The sequence below is a fragment of the Melospiza melodia genome, chromosome 2 (assembly GCF_035770615.1).
Source record: "Melospiza melodia melodia isolate bMelMel2 chromosome 2, bMelMel2.pri, whole genome shotgun sequence".
In the NCBI taxonomy this organism is placed as follows: Eukaryota; Metazoa; Chordata; class Aves; order Passeriformes; family Passerellidae; genus Melospiza; species Melospiza melodia.
This window is the reverse complement of record NC_086195.1, coordinates 95861142-95887082: the sequence shown is the minus strand read 5'-3', so window position 1 is coordinate 95887082 and position 25941 is coordinate 95861142. Positions and strand designations below refer to the sequence as shown.

The following is a 25941-nucleotide window of genomic DNA, read 5'->3' as shown; positions in this document are numbered from 1 at the left end:
AGAGCCACATCTGGCCTGCCTTTGAATGTTTCCAGGAGTGAGGCATCCACAGCTTCTCCAGGCAATCTGTTCCAGTGTTTCCTCACCTGCACTGTAAAAAATGTTACCTATATATCTAGTCTAAATCAACATTTTTTTAGGCTAAAACCCTTGTCCTGTCACAACAGACACTAATTTGTATAAGCTCCCTTGAAATATTCAAGAGCTGAGCTTCAAGGTCTCCCTGGAGACTTCTCTTCTCCAAGATAAACAAACCCAGCTCTCTCAGCCTTGGTAGAAGTGCTGCAGCTCTCTGATTGTTTTTGTGGCCTTCCTCTGGACCTGAGCCAAGAGGTTCATGTCCTTCCTGTGGTGGGGACCCCAGAGCTCGATGCAGCACTCCAGGTGGGGTTTCACCAGAGTGAAGTAGAGGGGTAGAATCACCTCCTTTGATCTCTTGGCCAGGCTGCTTTTGATGCAGTGCAGGATGTGGACAGATTTCTGGGCCACAAGTGCACATTGTCAGGTCATGTCCAGTCATTCATCCACCAGCACCCCCACGTCCTTCTGCAAAGATGAAAAAACTTAAATTACTGCATGTTCAAAGACTCGCAGTCTTTAAAACTCAAGGCTGGAAACATCTGTATTAAATTGAAAGTTAAAATTATGATGAAGCAATTTTTCCCGTGTAGTAAATTAAGATATAAAAACCAAAAAGATGCTTCTACTTTTTCGTGTGAATAAATAATAAATACCAACATTTTCAAAACTTGCACAGTAAGAAGAACTGAAATTAGCTTTTTTGTTGGACTTTGGTCTAGAAATAGGCCAAGTCATGCTTCTAGAAGCTATTTAATGAAGTTTAAAGAGTTTTGATATCAAACAAAGTAAAGAATTCTTCATTAAAAGATAAAAAAAATATTTAACTTATAGACTCACCTAAAAAAGACCCAGAGCATAGTTAAGGAAATACAGAGACAGCAGCATATTAAGCATATTTAACAGAACATAAATCTGTAAACAGCAAAAGCCACATCTTTGGGTGTCTCTTTTTCATGCAGATTTCGCTTAGGAGTATGTGCTTGTATTTTAATGGTGAGGACTTCAGTAGGTTTCTGATTGTAACTGCTTTGCGATTTAGAGCTAAGGTTTAAAATTTTCATACTATTGAATTTTAAGCATGGATAAAGATCTAATAAAAATGCTATACAAAGGTATGATTCAGTATGTCATATCTGCCTTCCAAAGAAAAAAAAAAAGAGTAACAGACTTTTTTTCCTGCTTCCAAATGCTGAAGCTCTGAATTACTTCTGTTTGATAATAATGAACTTATCTCCAAGCTGGACTTGGGGAGAACACCACATTAGCACAAGAAACATAACTCCCACGGTCAGTAGAGTGAGTTTTAGAATAGGTCAATAAAGTGGACAGTAACAGATTGCTAAGACCAGCTGGTATTCACCCTGGACTTCTAAGGGAACTGAAGGATGAAACAGCTGAACTATGAACTGTGCCGTGTAAACTATCGCTTGAATTTATGCCAACATCAGAAGAAAGGAAGCAAGGTGACAGTTTTAAAAAAGGCTTGAATATCTACCATTGCCAAAGTTGATATCAGTTGATACAATCTAATAAATTACTGATATACTGGCAAAATAGGGTTTTGGGAACTGTTAATAAAGGAAAACACAGTAATCAGTTAAAGTTTCATCATAAAAGTTCAAACTGTGCCCACATTCTGCACACTTTTTATGGTTTCCTTTCTTTTTACTAAAAAGTATAGTAGAGGTACAGCGAAATGGATCAAGATTGTAAAAAATGATGTCTTTCTTTGCACAATGCACAGTTAAGAATTGGAACGCTGTGCTGAAGGACTTAAAGTTTAAAATTTATTAGGGTTAAAGAGGAATTACACAAATGTGTGGGAGAACAATGTGTCAGGGATTATTAAATGAAAAGATTTTGCTCTGGAATTCAACAGTGTCTGAAAGGCAACTGTTGAACACCAAACAGTGGAGGAGAACAGTTGCCATTCCAATTTACAATCAATAATGTTATGGTGTTTCTTGAATCAACTATGCTCCCTTTGGATACAAGTGCACTCAGAGCTGTTATTCAGCTTTTGATGCCTTTGGCAAGTGATGGATCAGCTTTGTAAGGCCCAAACAGCTAAATCTTGATGGTAGGAATATATCTTAGAATGGGGAGATCTGGAAACTATAGAATTATGTGTCTACTGGCACTAGTCTCTGTTCTGCTGGGAACAGCAGTATGCTTTGTTTTTCCCTGTCCAGCAAATTCCATTGTAGCTGAAAGCTCATTTCAGCCTCCCCTTTTATCTTTCCCCTCAGACAAGAATTAATGAAGTTTCAGATCTTTCCAGGAGTTGAATCACTCTTGGTTAAAACTTTCAGTTCTAGTGGGGAGCCCAGCAAGTGTTCAGATTGTAACTAAGAGAATGGTTGTTCTGATTTTGCATGCTGTATTTCTGTGAGCATTTAAGTTACTTCCTAGCAAATAAGATTTCAGGGTTGGTTTTTTTTTTTCCCTTCAGAATTTTGTCAGCTACTGTTGAAAAATGTGAGAGTTTAATGTTCTCGGTTTAGAATGAACTATAATTTAAAACAGATCTTTTAGTGATGAGAAGTCCCTGATGCTAACAATTGTGTTTATGCAACCTTAGGTTGCTTAGTTTGGAAAGCAGAATATTTATCAGCTTCCTGGTATTTCAGTGTTCAGGCATTCTTCCTACTTCTGTGAGCTATGCCTAGAAAACCTTATTTTAGCCTTGTCTTCATGAAAAAAAAAGAAAGCTATTTTCAAGACTGTTGTAAAACTACTTAGATCTAGTTCATAATTTCTTTTGTATTTTAAAGTAAATTGTCACAAATAACTGCTGGTGAACAGCTCAATATGAAATAAGTGGATCTGATGGCACCTGTGTAGTGTCATGGTCTAGGTAATAGGCTCAGTGGTGCCTTTTTATTTTTTCTTTTGAGACTAAAGTTTTGTTTTGTTTTGTTGCATGTCATATTATAGGACAGTAGTCATGCAGCTGTAAAAGCAATCCAAGTCTTCAAAAGTTTCTGTCCTGTCAGTCAAAAGGCATATATTCCCTGCCTGGCTTTTGATTTCAGCACTGGCAGGGCCACAACTGGAATACTCTGTCCAGCTTGAGGCTCCCCAGTGGAAGAGAGACATGGACGCAGTGGGGAGGGCCAACTAAGGGTCATGAGGATGGTGAAGAGACTGAAGCTGCCCTCCTGTGTGGAAAGGCTGAGAGAGCCATGAATATTTAACATGGGCAAGGGGACACTCCAGGAAGGTCTTGCCAGTTTGCATAAATACCTGAAGGGAGAGTGCAAGGAGGATTGAACCAGACACTGCTCAGTAGTGCCCAGTGACAGGACAAGAGGCAATGGGCACAAACTGAAACACAGGTTCCTCCTGAGCATCACAAGCCACTTTTTTATTACTTTGAGGGAGACTGAGCACTGGCACAGAGTGCCCAGGGAGGTTTTGGACTCTCCCTTCAGCCTTGGGGATATTCAAAAGCTGCCTGAATGCAGTCGTGGGCACCTTGTGTGAGTAAGGGGATTGGACCAAATGACCTCCAGAAGTCACTTCCAACCTCAATATTGGTTGATACCAAGGTTATGAAGGATTTGTTATTTACCTAGAACCTAATTTTCTATTAAAGATCTGTTCTTTTGATTCCACATAACATTTAGGAGATGAACTGCAGGTCTTCCCATTGCATACCCTGCTATATGGGACACAAGATATCATTTACTTTTAAGAATTAGACTTCTATACAGATGAAGTAGACATCTGCTTTCATAACGACGCCTGTATGGGTACATCCTTTGAATCCATGACCCCAGGCAAGTTCTTTCATTCTTCAATGAAGAGAGAATGCAAGATGACTGTAGTCTTAGCTAAGAGGCCAGGAAAAGTGTAAGGTCACGTGTAATCTTCTGTATGCTCTTTTATTTAGTGACAAAATAACTCTTCTTAGTGACGAAATTACTTCAGTGAGTGTTCTGTGTAATGTAGTTTTCAAGTTTCATCTGAAATAGGAATTCAGACTTTTAAAAAATAAATACTCATATCTAAATGTTCAGATAGATTCCTTTTGAATCTTGTATTTCAAAGGTATTTTGTTTAGGTTTTTTCCACTAGGATGATGTGTTTTAGAAGATTTTTTTTCTTTAGCATACAGATGCACAGACATGATTTTTCTTACAAAGATTGTGGGTGGCAGATTATATCAAGACCTGTGGCAGAAATAGAAATGTGTATTGCAATTCATGAATGTAGATTATTTCAGTGGCACCTACCAAGAATGAAATTGTTTCAGAGTTTTACAGAGTACCTCCCTAGGATCCAGTCCACAATTTTATGAAGTGCTGTTCTGCAGGCTTCCAATACTTCCAAGTATTTATGACACAGTCCTGTCACCACTCTTTTCAGGACCCTAATTTCAGTCAGGTCATTCCCACAGATGGAGGTAGTTGACTACATTTGAATGTATATATGGATCTGAATATGAAGGAGACAGTAAAAGCAATCTGTCCAGTATCCAAAACTCCTTTGAGGTATTAGTGTGTGTGTATGTTGGCAACCACATCTGGTAATTTTAGAGTCTTTTTAATAAGGATGTAGGGTGTGAAGATAAGAGGAACTGTGAAGGGTGGGAGGTGCATTTTTGTGTGGTTCAAAGTGCTGTAGCACTTTGTTTCTCAACCTGAGAGGGAAGAGCAGGAGCATCAGATAAGGTACTACTGAAAATACATAGCTCAGATGCTGGGGGCCATGTGTGTGTCCTGCAGTGGGATAGATTTGATGTATAGAAAGAACTTTAAAGGGTGTGTAGTTTCCTATTGTATAATAGCTGAAAAGAACTTAATTTTGAAAATGTTCATGCTTAGTAAGATCAAACTTCTGGAGCTGTGAGAACTGTCTGTGTATTTTGTGATCCCCTGGTTTCTTCTCTCATTAGCATGGTAACATCTCACATCTATTTCCTTCAAATAGTCACATCCTTTCTGCAGCAGCTGCCCACTCCCACTAGCCTGCTTTATTTTTTTTTCCACTGTAAGCAGATGTTCCCATTTTCTTTCTTGTGTATTCTTTCCCTTCTATTCCAGTGCTCTCCACAAATGAAAATTTAACTGTATATTTTCTCTTATTTCCTTTTAGTCTAGATTCTTACTTAACCTGTTCAGATATTTCTATTCATTCCCTTCAGCTGTGGGATTTCTTTCTCTTTTTACTTGTTGGAAATAGAGAATAGTTATGTTTCTTGGGATTTTGGGGGCCTTTTTTTTTTTTTTTTTGCCACTTGTTATAGTTTAGGACCGGCGCTCCCTCATTCAATGCCCCTTAGAACCTTCAATGGGAGATAAAAAAGTCAGAGATCGTGGGTTGAGATAAAAGCAATTTACTGGAAACAGCAATGAGATAAGAACAGTAACAGCAACAATATTAATAACAAAAGTTTACAAAAAGAGAGCGATTTTCAGGGAATTGCTCACTGACTGGGACAGTGAACAAAATGATGGACAGACCATCTGCCTCCACGTTTTGTCCCCAAGCCCAACACAATGAAAAAAATGGCAAACAGATCATCTGGTCGGGACCAGTGTTACCCCACCACTGCATTTGTTGCTTGGTTCCCTGGCAAAGGAATCCCTCCTCCTTCCCCTTCTTTTCCAGGGAGCAAGAGAGAGACCCATTTCCCTCCTCCCTGGCCATGAGGTGACATGGGATTGAATTGCGGTGTGTCTTGGCTATGCCCACATGGTTCCACATAACCCTTGTCCTTGTCCAAAACCAGGACATTGATAAAGGAGGTGAAAATTTCTAGAGGCATTAGGAGGTATCAGAGTTTTCAGTGGGAAGTACAACATTTCAAACCAGCAAGAAAAGTAATACATGTCCTCTGCTTCTTATTGCTGCCAACTACATAAGGACGTGACCTGAAGTCTACTAAAGAAGTATCATGTAAGTTTGCAGTAGTTTAGTTTATTGCATAATTGTAGAACTCTGCCTACAATTCCTGCATGAGTTGCCTAGAGTAGACACACTCTATGCTTAAATGTTTTTCCTTAGTGTTGTGATGCCTTAAGTAGTGCTGTAACATTGTGTATAACCCCCTCCTGGGTGAAAATTCCTGAAGCTATTAGCCAGTTCATTGTTTCTTGATTTGGAAGTAGGGAATTAAGTAGTGCATGTTTAACTGTTAATTCTTTTTGCATGTTTGTGTGTTTGTATTATAAGACTCATAATGAATAAAGTTTACTTTCTAGTGCTGAAAGAGGCAAACTTTTTTTTAAATACTTTTTTAATTTCTGCCCTTTTAGCTTCCAGTTTGAGGCTGTCAGGGCACACTTAAGGAAATTAGTAAATTTAGATAATTTAACTACTTTTTATTCTGACTACAAAGGAAATTATTTTGTTTCTTGTAAAGTTCCAGGTTTCTTTGCAAAGTTCCAAGGTAGCCATGAAGAATTTTACTGTATTTTCATTAAGGCATGAAAATTGCTTGGAACCTGTCCTGCAGGGATGTACAGGTCTTCTAGGAGAATCTGCAGTTCTAGCATTGATAAGACTTTGAGGCAACTCAAAAGTCGTGTTTTTAAGAGTCACAGTTTTCTGTGTGTAGTTGAAGAATTTAAGAAATTTGAGAGGTCTGTTAAAGTGTTTCTCTCTGCGAGAGAAAACAGTCATGTAATTCTGGGATCTGCAGCCCCTTGACATACCCTTCTGGGTTCAGTAAGGGCTCTTCTTCAAGCATAATCAGAAAAAGTGAACTTTTAGTGGTAACCTTTTTTTTTATCCAGTAGCTTTAATGTCATTCTATTCCTTTGGTGCCTGAGCTATGGAGTTCTCACATTGCTGGTGAAAACCTACTTTTGCTTTCACATGTGTAGTAAGCAGGGTGTGTTGCTTTTCCTGGTACAGGGGAGTGCTAAACATTCTGTTCAATGTGCTAAAAGAAATTCAAGACCAAGTGAATTTTGTGGGTAGACTGGGAGCAGACAAAAGAGGAGGATTGTGGCTTTGTAACCTGTTTTCCAGGATAATGGTTATCAGTCCTTCTTCTAAGGACTGCTTTATGTCTTAGCTTAGTGATTTCATTTTTGCAGAATACAGGTTCTTTTCTGCACTGTGGCATGTTCTCAGGAGCATTGTGCTGCCTAGCAGGTGTAGAGCATTAAAAGTGATTTAGGAGATGATTCAAATTTCTCTCTCCACCTACTCGGAAGGGACTTGAATCTGGTTCCTTCAATCCCTGTGTGAGGTCTTGAATTCCTTCTCTCTTTGGTTGTATCCTAGACAACAAAGATCAAAGACCTCAGCAGGTCATTTAGTTTGTGTCCCAATCCTTGGCAAAATTTATCATGCTTTTGAAAACATTTTTTAAGAATTATGTAGCTCTTAAATAGCTCTCTTACCATTTTTGGAATTAATTTCAGCTTAGGAAAATTCTCTTGATAATTCATGCTTATGTCGAGTTTTGTCAAGGATCATCACTGAGCTAGAAATTTTAATCCTATGTCTCCTTGGCAGGACTTCTCATCTATGCCTATCTCCTTTGGAAGTCAGTAGCACATTATACTATTGTAGCATATTTTCTTCTCTCAAATATTTGAAGCATGTATAACTTAATTTGGAACAACCATACTGTAAAGCTATGAAACGAATCTCATTTGTGAAATAATATACAGAATTAGCTAAACAGTAGCAATGTATTTGGTAAATAGCATTTGACAGTGAAGATTTGTGCTGTGGGAAGGAAGAAGGAAAAGTTAAAAAAAAGAGTATTTTGTATCATGTGTTATTGTAAAATAATACAATAACAGATCATATTTAAGGAAAGATTTGTGTGGTTTTAGCTTTTTAGTTTGTTTGCATAATAATTCCTACTAATACTTTATCAAGCCTATGTTGTTATTTTAAGTGAAGTTCTTATGATAGTATGTGAATAATGAGAAAGAAATTCAGCTTACACAATGTATTTGGGAGATCCTATTTGTATTAATTATTTTCTATTTGTATGAATTATTAAAAGAAAGAATAAGCCAAAATCTCCAGCAATGTTAATATATGTTTATACAATCACTTTTTCTTTGTGGTATTTTGTAATAATGTGATTACATCATATATTTAAAAATACATCTTTTTGAGGAGGGCAAGAAAATAGAGATATACATATATATACCTACATGCTATATAGGTATATAACGACTCAGCTGTATTCTAAGCTAATGTTATTTTTTTAATAAGCTAGTGATCTTTGATAATTTTGATGCATATAGTTAGACAAAAGCAATCACATAAATAGATAGATGTCTCAGTGTTGAGACATATTGCCATGTTTTTTAAGATTGGTTATTATTAAAATCCAATTCATAATCCTAGCCTTGCCAGGGTACTGGAGCATGTTGCATGATATTTTAAATATGATTCAATTTGTACAATTAACATTAGCATGTTTATTCAGGCCCTGTATCTTGAAAAAAATAAATCTAGAAGGCTAACAAGCTGACAAATTTGACTGAAGAGCAAAAGTATTGAAACATGCAAAACCTCTCAATTTTTTGTCTGTGTGTTTTATGATCTTTTCTCTATGAATTGACTATGCTTGATAGCAAATATGCCTCCTGAATTCATGAATGTTTCCTTTAAATATTAAGAATTAACCATGATTGTATTTGTGATTAATCTGGCAGTAAAAAGAGAGGAAGAGGATTTTGAAGAAAAGAAATCCATTAAGAAACGCATCAAAGAATTAAAAGTTTTGGATCCTAAGATTGCACAGAATCTGTGTAAGTAGATTCTGTTGGTTATTTTTTTTTCCTCAGAGTAATGTATAAATCTTCCATAAAAATGCCTTTCTCTCTTGTGTGATTACCTGGTAACCACTTATTGTTTAAAATGTGTTTAAAGATGTGCATATTGTTTTAAGCACAAATATGAGTTTACACAACTGAAACACTTAAAAAGACTCGAGAAGTAGTTAAAGATTATTCCTTGTTCAAGGACTGTATGTACTGAAGTGCAAGCACACAGCTATATATCTAAACCATCTGTATTTTCAATATATCCATCAAGGAATACTGGATACCCCCTTCCCCTGCATGTCCTCACCCCTTGTCAACAAAAGGATGAAAATGCCTGCAGCGTGTCTGCCCATCTCATGAACTTTGTAGAAACTAGGTGATACTCACTATTACAGAATAATATACAAAGAAAATAAAGTTTTGATGGAGAGGAGTTCTAGGAAGAATAGGTTCCTAAATGCCAGCACAGATTATATAAGAAATAACTGTATTATGGTGACTAAACAGAGAGTGCTTATAAGAACATTTAACAAAATGTTCTGTTTCTGTGGCTTGGTTTTGGTTTGTCATGGTGCTTCTTTCAGAGAAGGCTCTGACAAGACTATTGAAAAAATTACAGTTGTCACCTTAGCACAAAATACTGTAATAGCAGTGATTCTTCTGAAGAGTAGACTTGTCTCTGACTGCTTATGGAAGTCTTCTGTGATGCTGGATGTTGTATATAACAAATGGATATGGAGAAGGCTGGAATTGAAAGAAAACAATAATTAAAAATACATTAAAAATTGTTATCTTACCTATATTATTTGGCATAGTGTTTGTTAATCTGGAGATGCTATGACCTGTTTTGCTGCTGTTTTTTAAATAGAAACAAGATAGTTCTTGTCTTGCTTTCTTCATTATTTGTTGAATCTCTGTTTTAGCAATTTTCCTTGGATCTTTCCGAGTGCCTTATGAAGAGATCAAAATGATGATATTGGAAGTAGATGAAACACAACTCTCAGAGTCCATGATTCAGGTAACAAAAATAGCACTTAAAATCCCAGTATTTCAAGAGAAGCTTCTCAGTAAATAGAAATGCATAGCTAAAAACAACCCTTAATTTAAACTTTTGGCTAATAATTAAAGGCAAGAATGTTCTTTTCCTGTGAACAGTAGATTTTTTTTTTTTAAATTTGTAATGCTAATATTTTTATGAAAGCAGCTTGTGTTGGTTTTGGCTGGGACTAAGTTAATTGTCTTCATGGTGGCTGATATGGGGTTATGTTTGCATTTGTGCTGAACACAGGGTTGATAGTACAGAGATGTTTTTGTTATTCCTGAGCAGGGCTTGCACAGAGCCAAGGCCTTTTTGTTGGTACTGCCACGCTGGCAAGGGGGCTGGGTATGTATGGAAGGTTGGGAGGGGACACAGCCAGGACAGGTGACCCCAAATGACCAAGGGGACATTCCAGACAGTATGACATGATGCTCAGTATGTAAAGTGGGAGGGAGAAAAAAGAAGGGAGATGGAGTGGTGGTGTTTGTCAAGTCAGCATTACATTTGATGGAGCCCTGCTCTCCTGAAGATGGCAGTAAACATCTCCCAGCCCATGGGAACCAGTGAATGAATTCCTTGCTTTGCTTTGCTTGTGTGCACGGTTTTATCCTGTGAGTTTTCTGACTTTAACCCTTCCAACCTCATCCTTATCCCACTGTGGGGGGAGTGAGTGAGGGGCTGCTTGGGGCTTGCTTGCTGGATGGGATTAAAGTATGACACAGCTGAATTTATATTCTCAATGTTCCATATTGTCCACACCTAAATAGAGACTTTTTCTTGTGTACATATGATGTTTTGTTTCTTCCCTACTTGCCAAATTTTTCTTTGCTTTGTTTTAGCTCTGTCTTATCTGCACAAATCTCTATTTTTGTTGTTTAGTTTGGATGGTTTTTTTGTTTGTTAGAGCTGTAACAATCCAATGTCTTGCCCTTGAGCATTTACAGCATTCACCACTTCTCTTCCATGGAGTTTATTTAGGTAGTGTCTTCTCTTTCAATATTACATTTTTAAAACACAAAGTCAGTATGACTCTATGTGGAGCCAAAATAAACTGGAAATTCTTCTATATAAGTGATATTTAAGGGTTGAAAAGCTGAATAATTTAATGAAATAAACACAAGTGAATCATTTTAAACATGGGAAAAATAATTTGCAGGGGGTGTCTTGAAGTCCTTTGAGCCAAGACTCTCAAAGCCAGGTCAACTAGAGCACTTTGATCAGGGCCTTTCCCATCAAATTTTTAGTATCTCTGAGTCTGGAGACCCATTGGCTTTTCTGGAAACCTTTTTCAGTGTTGAATACTTGTAGTAGAAAATGTTTCTTTGTTTATCTAACTGGAATCTTAATTGCGATAACTTGTGACCTTTGTTCTTCTATTGCACAACTCCAAGAACAGCTTAGTTACACCTTCTTTGTACCACTTAGTTGGGTATCTGCACACATTAAGGGCCCATGAGGCTTTCCCAGAGTTCAACAGAGTGACTTCTCTGAGTCCGTCCTTGCCTGTCATGTGCCATATTCTTGAGTCGTCTTAGTGGGCATCAGTAAATTTGAAAACGTCAGTCTTTAGAAAAATTACCTGTATTTTGGACAGGACTCGGGCATACTGTGATGAACTTCAAATTATTTCTATTATGGCTCATAAATGTCAAAACATAATATAGCAATAATTGATAATTACTGTCTATCTACTGGTAATGTGGTGTAGATTTTAGATAGCTAATCTCTTCAGCATGCTTCAAAGTGTGTTGCAGATGTGGGTACCAGTCCCTGCTGAAATGTGAAAGAAAGCTGAAGGTAGATTGGTTTTTTAGAAACATAATCTATTTGCAGGAATATTGATTAGTTAAAACAAGTACAGGTATCAGGGTCATAAAATTAGTTGTTACATTAAGGCTCACTAAAATTCAGGTGTGGCTTCTACTGCAACACATAGGAACTTGTATTCAGATGTCAAAACAAGACAAATCTGTATTTCTGTTGTTTTCCTGCAAAATGAATTTCCACCATATCAGAATATCAAAATAATATCTTGTGTTATCGCACAGGAGGCTGTGCAATGCTCAGCGTGCATTTTTTCCTGCAAGCGGTTTTGCCCTCACTTCCCGTCACTTGGATTTCAGGGATGTTTAATTTCTCTTCAGCTATTTGGACTTCACTTTCCCTTCTTCTTTGAAAAATGAGATGTTTCTCTTAAATATTTGAAGGAGCGAGCATGAACCATGATCTCCAGTGACAGTATATGTAATCATTTTATAATTCTCATTCTATTCTTTAATGATGCAGTTAATATTGGCACTGAAACTATTACTTTAAGGTTATTAGGATGAACATAGTTTACACTTCTAAAATGTGTTTTTAGTCTAATTTGCACTTAGATCACTTTTTCAAGGTTTTTTTCATGCTCAACAGCAGCATGATGTGTATCTTTATCTTATTTTATTTGGTATAACAGTGGAAATTCTCTATGGTAGCATGAAAAAATGACAGATGGAATATGATCTTGTTATGCTCTGCTTAAACTCTGTCTCAGGTAGTCCATCCTTGCTCTGAGACTCTCTCATGCTATTTGATCTTAGCACTGTTTTTCAACAGTTAACATTTAGCTTGTTAGAAAAATTAGGTCCGCAGCAATTAAATGAAGCAACCCGTATAAATAAGTACTGTATATCAAAAATATAAAAAAATGTTATTTTGGTAATTTCTATGTGTGTTATCTAAAGAAGGTGAAATTTATTTTTGCATTTAGACTCTGATAAAGAAAATCATCAAACCAATAACGGGTAGTTAATTAATGGCATACTTCTATGTGAAGATGCAGTAATCTAAGAAGAGAAAATTTATTTTCATGGATAATTTTTTTGCTTTTGTATCATTATTTTTAATTTCTTCTGTGGACTATTATTTTCATTATAATTGTGTATGCCTTGGGATAAAGAATGCCTAATTTTCAATATATTTAGAACATCTAGCACACCCTATCCCCACTGGAGCTTTGCAGTAGGCATAGCTAAAAATATAATAGGATATAACTCTTTGACACTATGCTGATAATCTTGTGGCTCTATTAATTGGTATTGGCAGTAAATTATGTTGAAATTCAGTGTATACAGTAACCTCTCTATGTGGTTGGCATCAAAATTGAGTCCAAAGTGGTTTCAACAGTGGTTGAGCCCTTCCTTTCATGTTTCCTTTTGGAGGGGAGTGAACAATGTTATTTAAGAAAAGGGTAAGAGAAGATGAAGAGCCAAAAGTGAGAAATTATATCCTACAAGAGTACAGTGATATTATCAGCTGCTGTGATTATGTAAAATTCAGTGGAATGGAATGCAAGTGATCATGTGCACAATATCCTGTATGAACACAATCATATAAATCACTCAAGAATATAGACTGTATTTTTTGCCAAGTGATAAATCCCTTGAAGACCTAAATCAGGTGGAAAATTCAGTAGAACTTAGGCTTAAAATTTAGTTTCCAAGTTTAGATGTAATAATATTTATCAAATGGGTTCATCCAAATTGCTTGTTTCCGAGTAAAACAACCCCATAATAACTTTGAAAAAGGGACTAAGTTTGAACTTGAAAAAGGACTTAAAACGCCCATCTTTCTTTGAAAGTGGTAAAACAATGTGCCCCATTGCTTCAAAAAGTTGGTATGCACCTTCATATATACTTTTAAATAACTTTAAGTATCGAGCTCTATGTCTCTATTTCTACCTTCCACATCCTTTTCAAGTATGCATTATGACCATGCTATGAAAATGTGTTCTACGTATTTCATCATGCTGAGAAGAGGGAAATAGTATATAGGTTTACAGCCATATTTGGCTAATTTTCTTCATTCATATAGGTTACCTTAGAGAGTATGGTTCTTCTCCTTTTCAGAAATTTCTTGCTTTCAACAGATATTTTTGTTTAGTTGTAACTGTTTTGTTCAGTGGGCCCTAATAATCACTGTTTCTGAAGTTGGAAATTTGTTCTTAATCCAACTCTTGTTATGCTTAAGAAATAAAATGTATTTTCTCTCCATCTGTCTCCATTCCCCACTTCAGTTAGAAATTAAATCTAGCACTTCAAAATGTAAAAACTCCAAAAGCCATGTTGTAATCCAAAGACTCATTGACTAATTATTGAAATATTTCCCGTGACACAGTCAAAATTCTTTCTCCTGCTTATTCCTTGTTTGATATTCAAAATGTGTTTCATCTGTAGCTGCTCAAAAGCTTTATCTGTACACCATAAAAGCTGCTTTGATATCAGCTGCTCCTTCTGTTTTGGTTGCTTTTTTTTTTAATATTCTGATGCTCAACGTTGAAAATATTTGTCTAACACTTGACTGTTTTTGGTTTTTGAAAGTTTTGTGGACAGTTTTTCTTCATATGAAAACTATTTCTGCATCAAAGAATAGCATTTTAGTTTCAGTACATATTAAGGAATTGTATTATATTTAGAGCTGTGTTTGGGAATGCTGGGTATCAAAAAAAGAAATAGGTGCGTTATGAATTTCTAATTTAAAATGTACCTTTTTACACTTTGTACCCTTTCATTTTTCCTCAGTGTTACTGATTTATTGCCAGACATCTTCATCCATAATTAATAAGTGTAGTCTGTTTTACAAAAATATTTTCCAAATGTGAGAGTAGTAAGGATATGTATGACTGCTGTTCCACTAAAATTCAGTTTCATCATATCTAAATCAAGCTCCTAAAATTTAAGTTTACATTATTGTTTTAAGCATCTTTGTTCCTGCATTTTTAGTAGTTTTGTCTTTTCTTACCAAAATCCTTATTTGAGCATGGACATTCTGTTGAATCAGTCTACTGATTTAGGGATATTTTTCAGCTCCTACTGAAAAGAGTAAAATTTGTTCTTCTTAAACTAAAGAAGTGTGTTAAGCAAAGCACAGATATGACTTTTTATCTGCCTGGCCCCAGAGAGGCAATTTTTATATCTTAACTGGTTAAGTTTCCTGTTTAAGAAGGAATCAGAATCTTTAGTGGGTAAAATTAGGGTTTTTTTAAGACTTTCAGATGGAGATTCAGCTCAATAACTAAAACAAATTCTTTTTTGCTCATTGTATATCAATAAAGCTATTTACTTGAGAGATAATAAACAAATGTTGGTAACCAAAATGTCTGCCTTTTCCATCAAGTAATGGGGAAGTTGGTCTTGTTTCTTTCTTGAAATATGATAATAGCAGTGGGGCGGCTGTGTGTCCTAGACTGGCTTCAGTGTTAAAAGGATTGAATCTTAAGTTCAGGAGAGTGAACTTACCAGTAGACCAAAGAGTGTTTTAAGTAAGGAAAATCTCTCTTGTGTTTTCTCACTGTGACAGAAGCTTAACCAATGTGCAACCAGAAACACCAGAGTCATGATCTGAGAGACACAGCAGGCTGTAGGGACTCTGGCTATTGCCTGGTAGTTGCAGCAGTCATCTTGGGAAGGGACAGAATTGAGCTACTGATTCAAATTTTATACCACAATTAAGTGTGTGAGAAGCTTTCTATTTCCAGAATATCCAAAAAGCCATTTTTAGCCAGCCTAGCAGAAGCTAATTAGAGTGGGGTTCAGGTGCCCAAACGTGAGTGTCTTTTTGTAGATAATATGTGTCTAAGTGTTCAGGAAGCTTCAAGGAGTCAGAGGATTCTTCAGGGGAAGAGATGAAGATGAAATGTTTGATTCCCTTATCTGTAAGACATTCACTTTATATGTGTCCAACCTCCCCATTTTGAGTTCAGAATTCAGCTGAAGCTAAATCTCACCTCTGATTTACTACTTTTAGCAAGTTTTCGTGCTAAGTAGTAGTGTAAGTAAGTAAATAAGTGTAATGGGTTTAAGCTTTTGTTTTGAAATTCTAGAAAATTAATTATTCTTTTCCAAAATACTTTTTATCTAGCATTAGTAATTCTTGCCAGACTTTGAGTGGTTATGTTATACTTAAAGTTCCTGTTTTGTTTGCTTTGAAGTGTTCTGTTTCCATCATGCCTATCAAGCACATTCCTTCTTTAAAAACAGTTTTAAAAAAATGCTACAGAAGTGTGTAGAATCAGTGTCAGTATTACAGTATTGCTGGCAGTATTGCATCACTTATCTTTTACACTCTCAGTTACTTTAATTTGTGTGTTGCTATGTACATTCTGCTGTCTTCAGGAAAGAGTGTTGTCTTTGGAGTGTATGGCAGTAATGCATGTGTAAACCTGTTTGTTTACAATAATAGAAGGAACATTGAATCTGAGATTTTTAAGCCTATTTTATTTTCCTTTATAGAATTTAATAAAACACCTCCCTGAACAAGAGCAATTGAATGCATTGTCCAAGTTCAAGAACGAGTATAACAATTTGTCTGAGCCAGAGCAGTTTGGTGTTGTGGTGAGTTCTGTTTTATTATCACTGGTTGTTTTTGTTTTTTTTTTTTTTTTGTCCTTTCTGGAAATACAGTGTTAATATAATATTATAGAAAAAAACCAAAACAGTTGCTTCTTCCTAAAAGTGAAGGGGTTCCAGACTGGGAGAAGATTACAGGTGCTGCCATTCAACTGGACTTTTGTTGGACATATCCATGGAAGTGAAAGGCCTAATTATTGAAATATTGCTTCTGGAATGATTTTGGATTCTCTTTGTTTAAACAAGTTATTTGTATTTGCAAAAGAAACCAAACCAAAACGTTAAAAACTTAGTTATTTTCTGTGGCAAAGTTTCACTGGGAGATACAGAGCTATTTTTGAATTTTCATAGCTAAAATAGTTTGGCCTTACTTTTGTTTGCATTAAAAAATCTGAACTTTTTGAACTGAAGCTTTCTACACTTATGTTTTTCTTTCTATTCTCCGTGTAAATGAGAAGAACATAATGTCATAGCGATCAAGTTGACCTATTCTGCCTCCTGCCGCCTCTGTTTTATACCATGTCCTGTAAAGAGTATCCCTAATCACTTTTTCCCTTCCCTCTGGAAAGATATGTTTGTAGTATCTTCCAGGTTGAATTCACAAAGGAAGACTGGAAGTGAAAAAAAGAAAATGCTGCTTCAGAGCTGGCAGTTGATGCTTTTTGTGGAAATACAGTTTGCATCTAATTTCTCTATAGGTCATAATTCATAGTTGGTAATTACTTCATCCAGACAAACACATAGTAATGCTATGTAGTTTCCTGGCGCATAAATCTGTACAAGGCTTTGATTTTTCTTGTCCATTCCTGGAGGTTAAACCTAAGGTGGTTATTGCTAAGATTATCTTATCTGAGGGAATTTCCCATGAGGGAATAATACTCAGTTAGATGGAACTGTCAGTTGATGAGAAGAGCTAGACCAATAACAGTGTAGGTAGAGTTTTGCTGCATCTGGCCCAACTTTTCTGATAAATTTGTGTTTAAAAGTTGAGGCAAGTGATAACTCAGAAAAATAAAATAAATGGACAAAGTGATAAGAGTTCTTATATCTCAAAAATTTCTGGAGCTTATTTTCTGAAGGAACAGCCAGATTCCCACTAAGTGAAAAGTGCAAGTTCTTGCTTTTCCTGGTTTACTATGCAAAACATTAAAAAACAAAGTCCACAAACAAGACCAAACCCCATCATCAGGAACAGTTTCTGTCATGTCACAGCTTCTATGCATGTAGCAGAGGGGATTTGAGAGAACAAGCGACAATGTTTATTACATGAAACATTTTTCATTTCTGTTCCAATGGGAGAAAATTTGAATAAGTCACTTTCTTTTACTCTGAATGTGGAATCCTATCCATTTACTTTTCCTCAAAGTTCTTCAAGCTCCATCTGGCTCTCCTGGATGTTTTCTGTTATTGTTGTCCACGGAGGGGGCTGAGAAATTCTTCCCATTTCTTAGGAAGCCACTGATAATGCTAATGTCAATCTTCACATTATTGCTGGTTTTGTTGGTTTTGTTTATTTTTCCTTAAAAATATTGGTTTATGCCTTAATTTTTGCTGTCTGTTTTAAATGGGAAGAATCAAACTTGAATACACAATGCAAGACTTGAAGTCTTTTAGATAAGTAGTGTTTTATAGTTATGATTTTTAGAGAATTAGGAGATTCCATGGTAATTTTCTCTGAAGTTGTGATTAAAGGAACAATTAAACTATTTGACTCCTAAGGAAGAATCTAAATAGTGAATAAATGGCTAATTACTACTTGTGCGATAAATTTTTTTTCATCATGGAAACCCATTATCTTTCAGGCTTTGAATTGAAAGTCAGGATTCGATACTCTGAAACCAACAGCGAGACACTTAGTGAGATATTGGCTGGCAGTGACTGTTACAGTATTGTATGTTTCAAGAAAAGTCAATTAAATTTTGTTGTTGGCTTAAAGACCTTGAGAGCATGATTCTAAACAGTTCAGGTTTCCTTCATGAGTGTTGCTTGTGGTTTTGGGTTTTTGTTTGGGGTTTTGTCTTATGGTTGTGAGGATTTGTTTTCTTTGAATTGACCCTATGAGTTGCTTTTGTGGTTTCTGCCTTCTCTGTTTTAGTTATTTATAATTTTTATATTTTCTGTTCATTCAGCTGTAAGTATAAAATAAATCCTTTATGGCCCTTATCTTCTCTTCCAGACTTTGGGTTTTCTTTAGATAAACTACTTTGTTTTCCACTAGGTTCTTTCTTTCACTTACTCCAGGCCAATGTCTCAGAGCACAGATATTATCATGTATTACTGTGGAGCTTTGTTTTTGGTTTAGAGTTGTGGGGTTTTTTTGGGGGTGGGAGGGGGACAGGGAGGGGCTTGTACAGATTCATTAACTATTTCATGTCAATTACATTAATTCTGTTCATCTTACTAAAAATTTAGTTTGCTATTGTTACCTTAACTTGATGTTATATTGAATGTAGTATTTTCTTGCCCAAATTCATGGGGTATTTCAAATTCATGATGAGGTTTTCATCAAACTTGTGCTTGATGAAACATAAGTACTCAATTGCATCTTGTTTTACCATGGTTCTTGTTTTGTACTTGGTTTTACTTACTGCAATCAACTTCTCCAAAACTTCTTAAAAACTTCCCTAACCTTCATATTGTTTTCTTGGTAATTTCATTAATTACCACAGAATCACAGAGTATTCTCAGTTGGAAGGGATCCACAAGGATCATTGAGTCCAGCTCTTAAGGGCATAGCCCTTACAGGGATCAAACTCACAACCTTGTCTTTACTAGCACCATGCTGAATCTTGAATAAAACTTGATAATGGTGAAGATTATCTTGGAGATGAATGAGGTTTCATCTAGATGTTCATCTTGGTAACTGTTGAGAGAGGTTGTATTTTGGAGGTTTTTACTTTTTGTACCTGGTTCTTTCTTCAATGGACAGTTTAAATATTTTGTTGCTTTAGGATTTTTAGCAGTGTTGATTTGTTTTGCAGGTAGTTCTTTCCTACTAAGAAAAAGGTATTGTTTTAGACAGTATTTTTTCCTAATTTTGGTGTAGTGTCTGTCATCATATCAAAGAAATGTTTAAGGAGTAGATAATTTAGTAAATATTAATCTAATTTATTTTCAGTGAAGTTGATGTAATAACTACTAGTTAGATTTATTGATCATGACTGATACTTTGATTGCAGTAATCTGTTTAATGGATTTTTACTGAACTATTACCATACCACTGGTTAATATCTTATTTATTAGGAAGTTGAGCACAAGCATCTTCTAGCTGTTCAGAACTTGAATGTTCTGAATTCTCATAGAATTCCATTCTGTGATTTGAGGTACACTTGTTTATTTACTGTGGCTGTAATTCTTTGTGTTGTAAAATAGTCCTAGACTATTTCAAATTTATTATATGGTTTGATATCCATGAATGCCATTCCATTTAAGAAATCACAGTTTGATGCTCTTTATCAGGGATCCCTGTGCCTCTAGGTCTGACATTTCAGGGCATTTAGCGAGGCACAGAGGTGCATGGCAATGTTTAGTCCCATATCAGATGGCTCCAGATCTTTGCTGCACCTCCCCTGCCCTCAGTGTCCTGTAACTGCAGTTCCCACCTTTACAGCACCACTCATCTGCCTCTCCTCCCTCTCTTGTCCACACAGCAGTGCTAAGGCTTCAGGCCTACCCATGCCAACATATTTTAGCTGTTTGTTGCACTAGGAACCATTCCAAAAAGTAGTTCTGAATTGATAATGCTCCATGCATATAGCTGAATCCAGTAGTAAATTCCAGCATGAGACAAGTGGAACAGGTTGCCCAGGGAATGTGGATGTCCCATCCCAGGAAATTTTCAAAGCTAGGTTGAATGAGGCTCAGAGCAACCTGGTCTGGTGGAGGGTGTCCCTATCCACAGCAGGGGAGTTGGAACTAGATGATTTTTAAGATTCCTTCCAACACAACAATATTCTAGGATTTTATGTAGCCTCATCAGTGCCTGTAATCCTTAGTGGTATAAAATAAATATTAAATTTATTATGTGGTTTGAAATCTATAAATGCAATTCCATTTAAGAAATAAAAGTTTTGATGTTGTTTATAAACACTTCTAATGTAAAAAGTTTCTGATGCTTGACAGGATGCTATTAGTAGGCATTTGACCTCAGGTGTATGCAAGTGTACTAGCATTCTTACATATGAGAACACTGTCTCAAGAGCCACATGTGATAGCTCCTGCTGTCTTTCTTTTCTTGTAATCTGAGACATTCAGAAAGATGTTCCCATATTGTCTGGTAGTGAAAAAAAAGGAAACAGATTTTTCCTTGATCACTTATATTTGCTCAAAGACAAAATTGAAGGAATTACAAAATATTGTTTCAGAAATAATTAATGTTCAGACCTTGTGAAATTCACTGACAGCTAACCCAAATAGAATTTGGCAAGCAATCCTCATGTGGCTTCACAGCTTGTTCACTGATGGATGTGTTTTTAATGAGTTCGTACCAAAGGAAAAGATTTCACTAGAGTAAATTGAAGATTAGAGTGAGGCCTGATGAAGGCTAGTTTGTCTTAAATAATTCAGAAGACACTTAAATTGATCAATTCCATATTCAGCTGATAGTTTCACCTGTACGTTCTCGTTGAGGATAACTCAAAATGTATTAATGTTTTTTCACTGTTGTCTGGAAAATATCATACTATCACTGTTTCTGCAGAAGCATACTCTGCCTTTCATAAGACTTGATGCTTGGACAGAGCCATACCTAGTGACATTTCAGTCTGTTTAAAATTCTGAAGTGCTGACATGCATCTGGGCTGTGAGATATTTTGATTGTGTTAATTTCTATCTGCAAACCTTATCTTCTGTGTCTTCTAGATGTCATGTGTATCTGCTGCTCTGCCTTGTCAGTGTTCTTTATCAGTATTTCCAGCCTTTCCAGGAGTGTTGCCAAAAATTAACTTTCTCTTATATGCCATCTGTGAGAGTTAAAGAATCTTTATGACAAATTGCAGTCAAGTTACCTATGCTGTTGCGAAGGAGAACATCCTTAACTCCTGTGATGTTGATGTTTTTCAAACCTTGAACCTAGGTAAGGGTGGAGAGCAAGGCTCCAGAATACCTTCTGAAAATGGCCATCATGAATGATCTACAATAATCTGACTGTTTGCAATTGCCATTGGATTGGCTTGTATTAATTCCTTTGTGATGCCATATTACAGATGAGTGCTCCTGTAAACGCTTCAGTAGAAGCAGACCTTACTCTTACCTCTTGTTTAGTTCTGGTAAAACCATTTTGTGTAGCTAATCTAAAGAACAATTTAAAAAAATTGTCTTACTGCCTGATATTAATTCAGATGGCTAAGTGGGTGCTTGTTATTTGTTCTAGCCCACACACAGGCTATCTCAGTTCTCTTCTTGGCAGATATTGCTGCAGCTTCAGAGCAGGAATGTTATTTCTCTGAAGGGTCCTCATCTTTTGCTTCCAGCCATTCACTTTGCACATTCTATCAAGGGCCTGTCCTGGATCCGATTTGATGTTTTGCTTCACTAGTAATGTAAGCAACCCTCTAATGATCATGTCATGCATTACATATCATAAGGAAAACACTTCTGTGTGTAGTAGGGACCATGGTCCTGCCATTTTAACTCATCAAATTAAAGGATTTCTTGGAATTTAGCCACCTAAATTGAGTTAGGTATCCAAATGACTGGCTAGTGTAGGGCAGCTGTGCTGAAAGAACCATGAGGCTGATCAGTACTTATTTAATCCCTAGAGCCTGAAATTAATATGCAGATATTTCACCTTTCCCGCTTCAGACATTAGAGCCCAGTGCAGCTCCAGGTGCTGTAGGATTTGCTTTCCCTGTGATCTTTTTGTAGAACTGAGAAACTCTCCAAGTCATGCAAACTGTCATCTGCAGCATTCACTTATGTGACATGTCAGACTGTTTTTGCCACAGATTAACTGTGGTTCCAAATACACCAAATAACCATTGGATAAAAATTCCCCAGTCATTACTGAATTCACTGTTGACAGGGCCACAGAAGCTCTACAGTGGAGTGTTTTTTCCTTAGCAGTACTGTCATGATCATAGGCACATATCTTCCTTCTGAGAAAATTAACTGGGACACACCTTGTTGGGTCAGTAGAGAAGATGATGCAAATGGTTGGAGGCCTGACCTTTTTTTGAAGTGGGTCTTGTCTGTCGCATCAAAGACATCAAAATCAGCTGCAAGCTATGTAACATCAAATTCCACTATTATGTGGGAATTGTTATGATGGTTCAACCTGATGGGAAGTACTAAACTTGCTGTCATGATTTTGAGACATTCTCATCCAGACCTTGATCATGTGTCTTCATGACCTCTGTTTTGGGATATTCCTTATAGTAGACTTTTCATTAGGAGGTGGATTCCTAGTAATAGCCAGACAGAAAATGAGGCATTTATTTTAAAGTCAGACTTACCAGATTTTTCGATCTGGAATACAGTTTCAGAAACTTTTCTCCATTTGGTTTGATGCTATAATATTTGCTTTTAAATTCCTCAATGACATCTGCCCTTGACTTCTGGTGTTACTTTATTTATTCTCTCTACCTGTATGAATTAGAGGTTTTACAGAGGATTTTTACCTATATTAAGCTCTTGACTTGGTTTCCCATGAGGCAACCTTTTCAGTCTGATAGCATCTGCTCCATATGTGTCTTTTAATGAAAATAGCCTTTCAGACATCTGTTAGGCCAGCTAAAAATAGAAGAATTTTGGAAATTTGGACCCTCTCCTTCTTGGAAGTTTAGTTTTTAGGAAAATATTGTCTGGTTTCAACTTGGAGAAACAAAAGCGGTCTGCATTTCGTACTGATCAGTACATCTAATAGTATTTTTTTGGATAAGACAAAAGAAAAGGGCTACTTTCTTTTCACAGAACTTACCTTCCTGTGAATTTCGGCCTGAAGATGGTAAGCTCAGCTTATTTTGACAGCTGTGTTGTAGCCCCCATTGGCAATTCTGAGATGTGCTCACTGACCTTGCTGGGCCATCTTTGTTGAACATAATGCAATCCAAAACAGTACCAGGGATTTTCTGCACTGTGAATCAGCGCACTATCATCCACAAGACAAAGAAGGCTGCCTGTGTGCAGCTGGGAGGTAATTGATAGGTGTTGTCCCTGTGTCACTTACAGTACACTGCCTTCTATTCTGCTCTGAGTATCCTTTAGGAAAATATTTGATTTGCAAGAAACTTCCTTAGTGGTTCACGCCGATTATAATTCAGGCTGGAGAAGCAGAGTAACAGGACATGCTCTCCATCATTGCTAATAAGGCTGAAAAGTCATTAGTTCAATTGTTTGCATGTATACATACATATAAATATGTGGGTATGTATATATATATATATATATATATATATAAATAAATGTTTATATGTGTACTCAATTTCTCTTAAGTAATTTTAATTTTGCGTTGGCAGTTCTTGACTTTATTAGTATTTCCTTGAGGAAAAAGAGTATGTCAAAGGTGAAGAAAGAGGTACTATTTCCACTATACATAAAACATTTCATCAAAAATACTGATTTTCATCGCGAATTGACTTCCCACAGTGTGAAATAATGTTTCATCTTTCCAGAATGCTCCTGGTTTTCACTAAGATTTAGGCATGTTGGCTGTCCTTTTCAAATTGAGCAGGATGTTCTTTTATCTTCTTTAAATGTGATAAAATACCTGTTAAGGTATCAGTCCTTCCCTGTCTGATTTTTTTTTCCTGTTTTTCAAGTGCCTGGGTTTAAAGATAAGTGTCATTTTTACCTCTGCACTCTTAGGAGTTCACTGGTGCTGCAGAGGTGAAAGCCATACATTATCCACAGGGAATGGTGTTCCAGTTTGCTCTCTTCAGTCAGCTTGGCTGTAAGTGTTATTTTACTTTTTGGATGAGAACATTTTCAGGTGGTCTGACTGCCTCAGCACTGGTACTCCTTTTAAAGAAGGTGAAGTGCTGAATGAAACTGAAGTGCTTGCAGTGTTTTTTTCCATGAGCTTGTGACAGGAATGAAACCCCTTCAGTGATCAAAATGTAGTGTCAGTGGAACTTCTGAGATGCTTTCCTTTACTTGACATCATCAGAAAAAGATAGTGAGAGTACACATGTATCAGATTGCACATTCTTGTAGTTGCCTTGTGATTTATGCTGTATTTGAGAGGAGGACCTGTCTTTGCTGTTGGATGTGAGATCTGTGAGAGCTGCTACTGGGTATCTCTACTCATAAGTCAGTTCCCATTTGGAGTTGCTTGTAGTGAAACTCTTTTTGTGGACTATTACTTAAAAAGTAGTACAATTCATTACCTGTGCACTGAGTTCTCTGGCATGTATAGGTTTCTAATTCAACTTCCTGTTTTAGTTATTTGGATAGTTTGTTTTCAGAATTCCATTATCAAAACTGACGTAAACTTATGTCCTTATACTCTGATTAAAAAAAATAAGGGATGTTAACATAAGTTGGTCAGCATTGCAACACTTAGATTCTTAGCACCTTTTGTGGTAGGGTGTATGGATTTTACAGTTTAAATATAACTGAACTACGTGTCACAAAAAAAGCCATATGTTACTAAGGGAACTCTTCTCAATTTTTGACTTAGCAAGCAAGTAAAGAAATAATACCAACAACATGCATCTCTGTGATCTAAAGTACGTGAATATTTCAGTTTCAAGGATCTGCCTGTCTGAAAAGCCAAGCATCAACAAATGATAGATCTTCTGGTAATTCAGTAGTATCGTGAATTCAATATCATTTAAAATCAATGCAACTTACAGTGAATTTTTGTAGTTTCTATGGTTTAATATCAATGATCATCTCTATTGCACCCTGAGTATGGTATTAAATACTAAAAATCTGGATAATTTCAATGGAATGTTGTGGGGGTTTTTTTCCTAGTCTAGTCCCAATTTTTTTCTGGCTAACTTTAGGACAAAACTTATAACTAAAAACATGTTCTCAAGATGCTGAGTAGTAGTAGTACATATACAAATTTAGTAAGATAATTGAGGAAAAGGAGTTAATAGTGATTCTTCCTGACAGAACTTGTAGAATGAATTTATGACACTTGCTTCTGTCTACTACCTTAACATTCTTTTATGTAGTTATTCTTAAATTAGGTATAAAGTTGTTAGAGTACTGTCTTAATTTAATGTGGAATTCAGGTATTTCTGTTTCTATTTTGCTGTGAAATGCCCTGTTCAAATTCAAGTGCCATTATCCTTATTTATCCATTCTTAAGAAAGAATTTTACCACACTTGGTGGATGCTATTTCATGTAGTATAAGAACAGAATATCTGCCTACAGTTGGTACTGAGCTAATAATGTTCAGAGTGTACATTTTAAGTGTTTTACTTGACGACCAGGCTGGAGGCAGTCAGTCGACTAAAGTACAACAGTTGATTTTCAACCTAGTTTAATCTGAAAGACATCCTGATTATGTGATGTGCTCTATGTGAAAACCAAAATACAGTTAGTGGAAATTATTTCCTATTTTACATCATGATTTTTTACCTGAACTAAAATCCAAATGGTGTGTTTACTTCAATGAGACATCATCATGTGGCTGCACAGCTATGCAGGCATTTCTGAAATGGCCTAGTGACATAAAATGTTAACTCTACCTGATTTTATTTTCTTCTACTGTCACAGGAAAACCAATAAAATAGATTG

The 25941-nt window shown here is 36.2% G+C and overlaps 1 protein-coding gene across 1 annotated transcript in view; it reads left to right on the top strand.

The window, feature by feature from the left end:
- Positions 1-25941, top strand: part of DIAPH3 (diaphanous related formin 3) — a 195772-nt gene that overhangs the window by 70236 nt on the left and 99595 nt on the right. The window contains exons 18-20 of the mRNA XM_063150337.1: positions 8718-8813; positions 9752-9846; positions 16137-16238. Coding sequence (XP_063006407.1) covers positions 8718-8813; positions 9752-9846; positions 16137-16238 — 293 coding nt within the window. The remainder of the gene's footprint in view (positions 1-8717; positions 8814-9751; positions 9847-16136; positions 16239-25941) is intronic.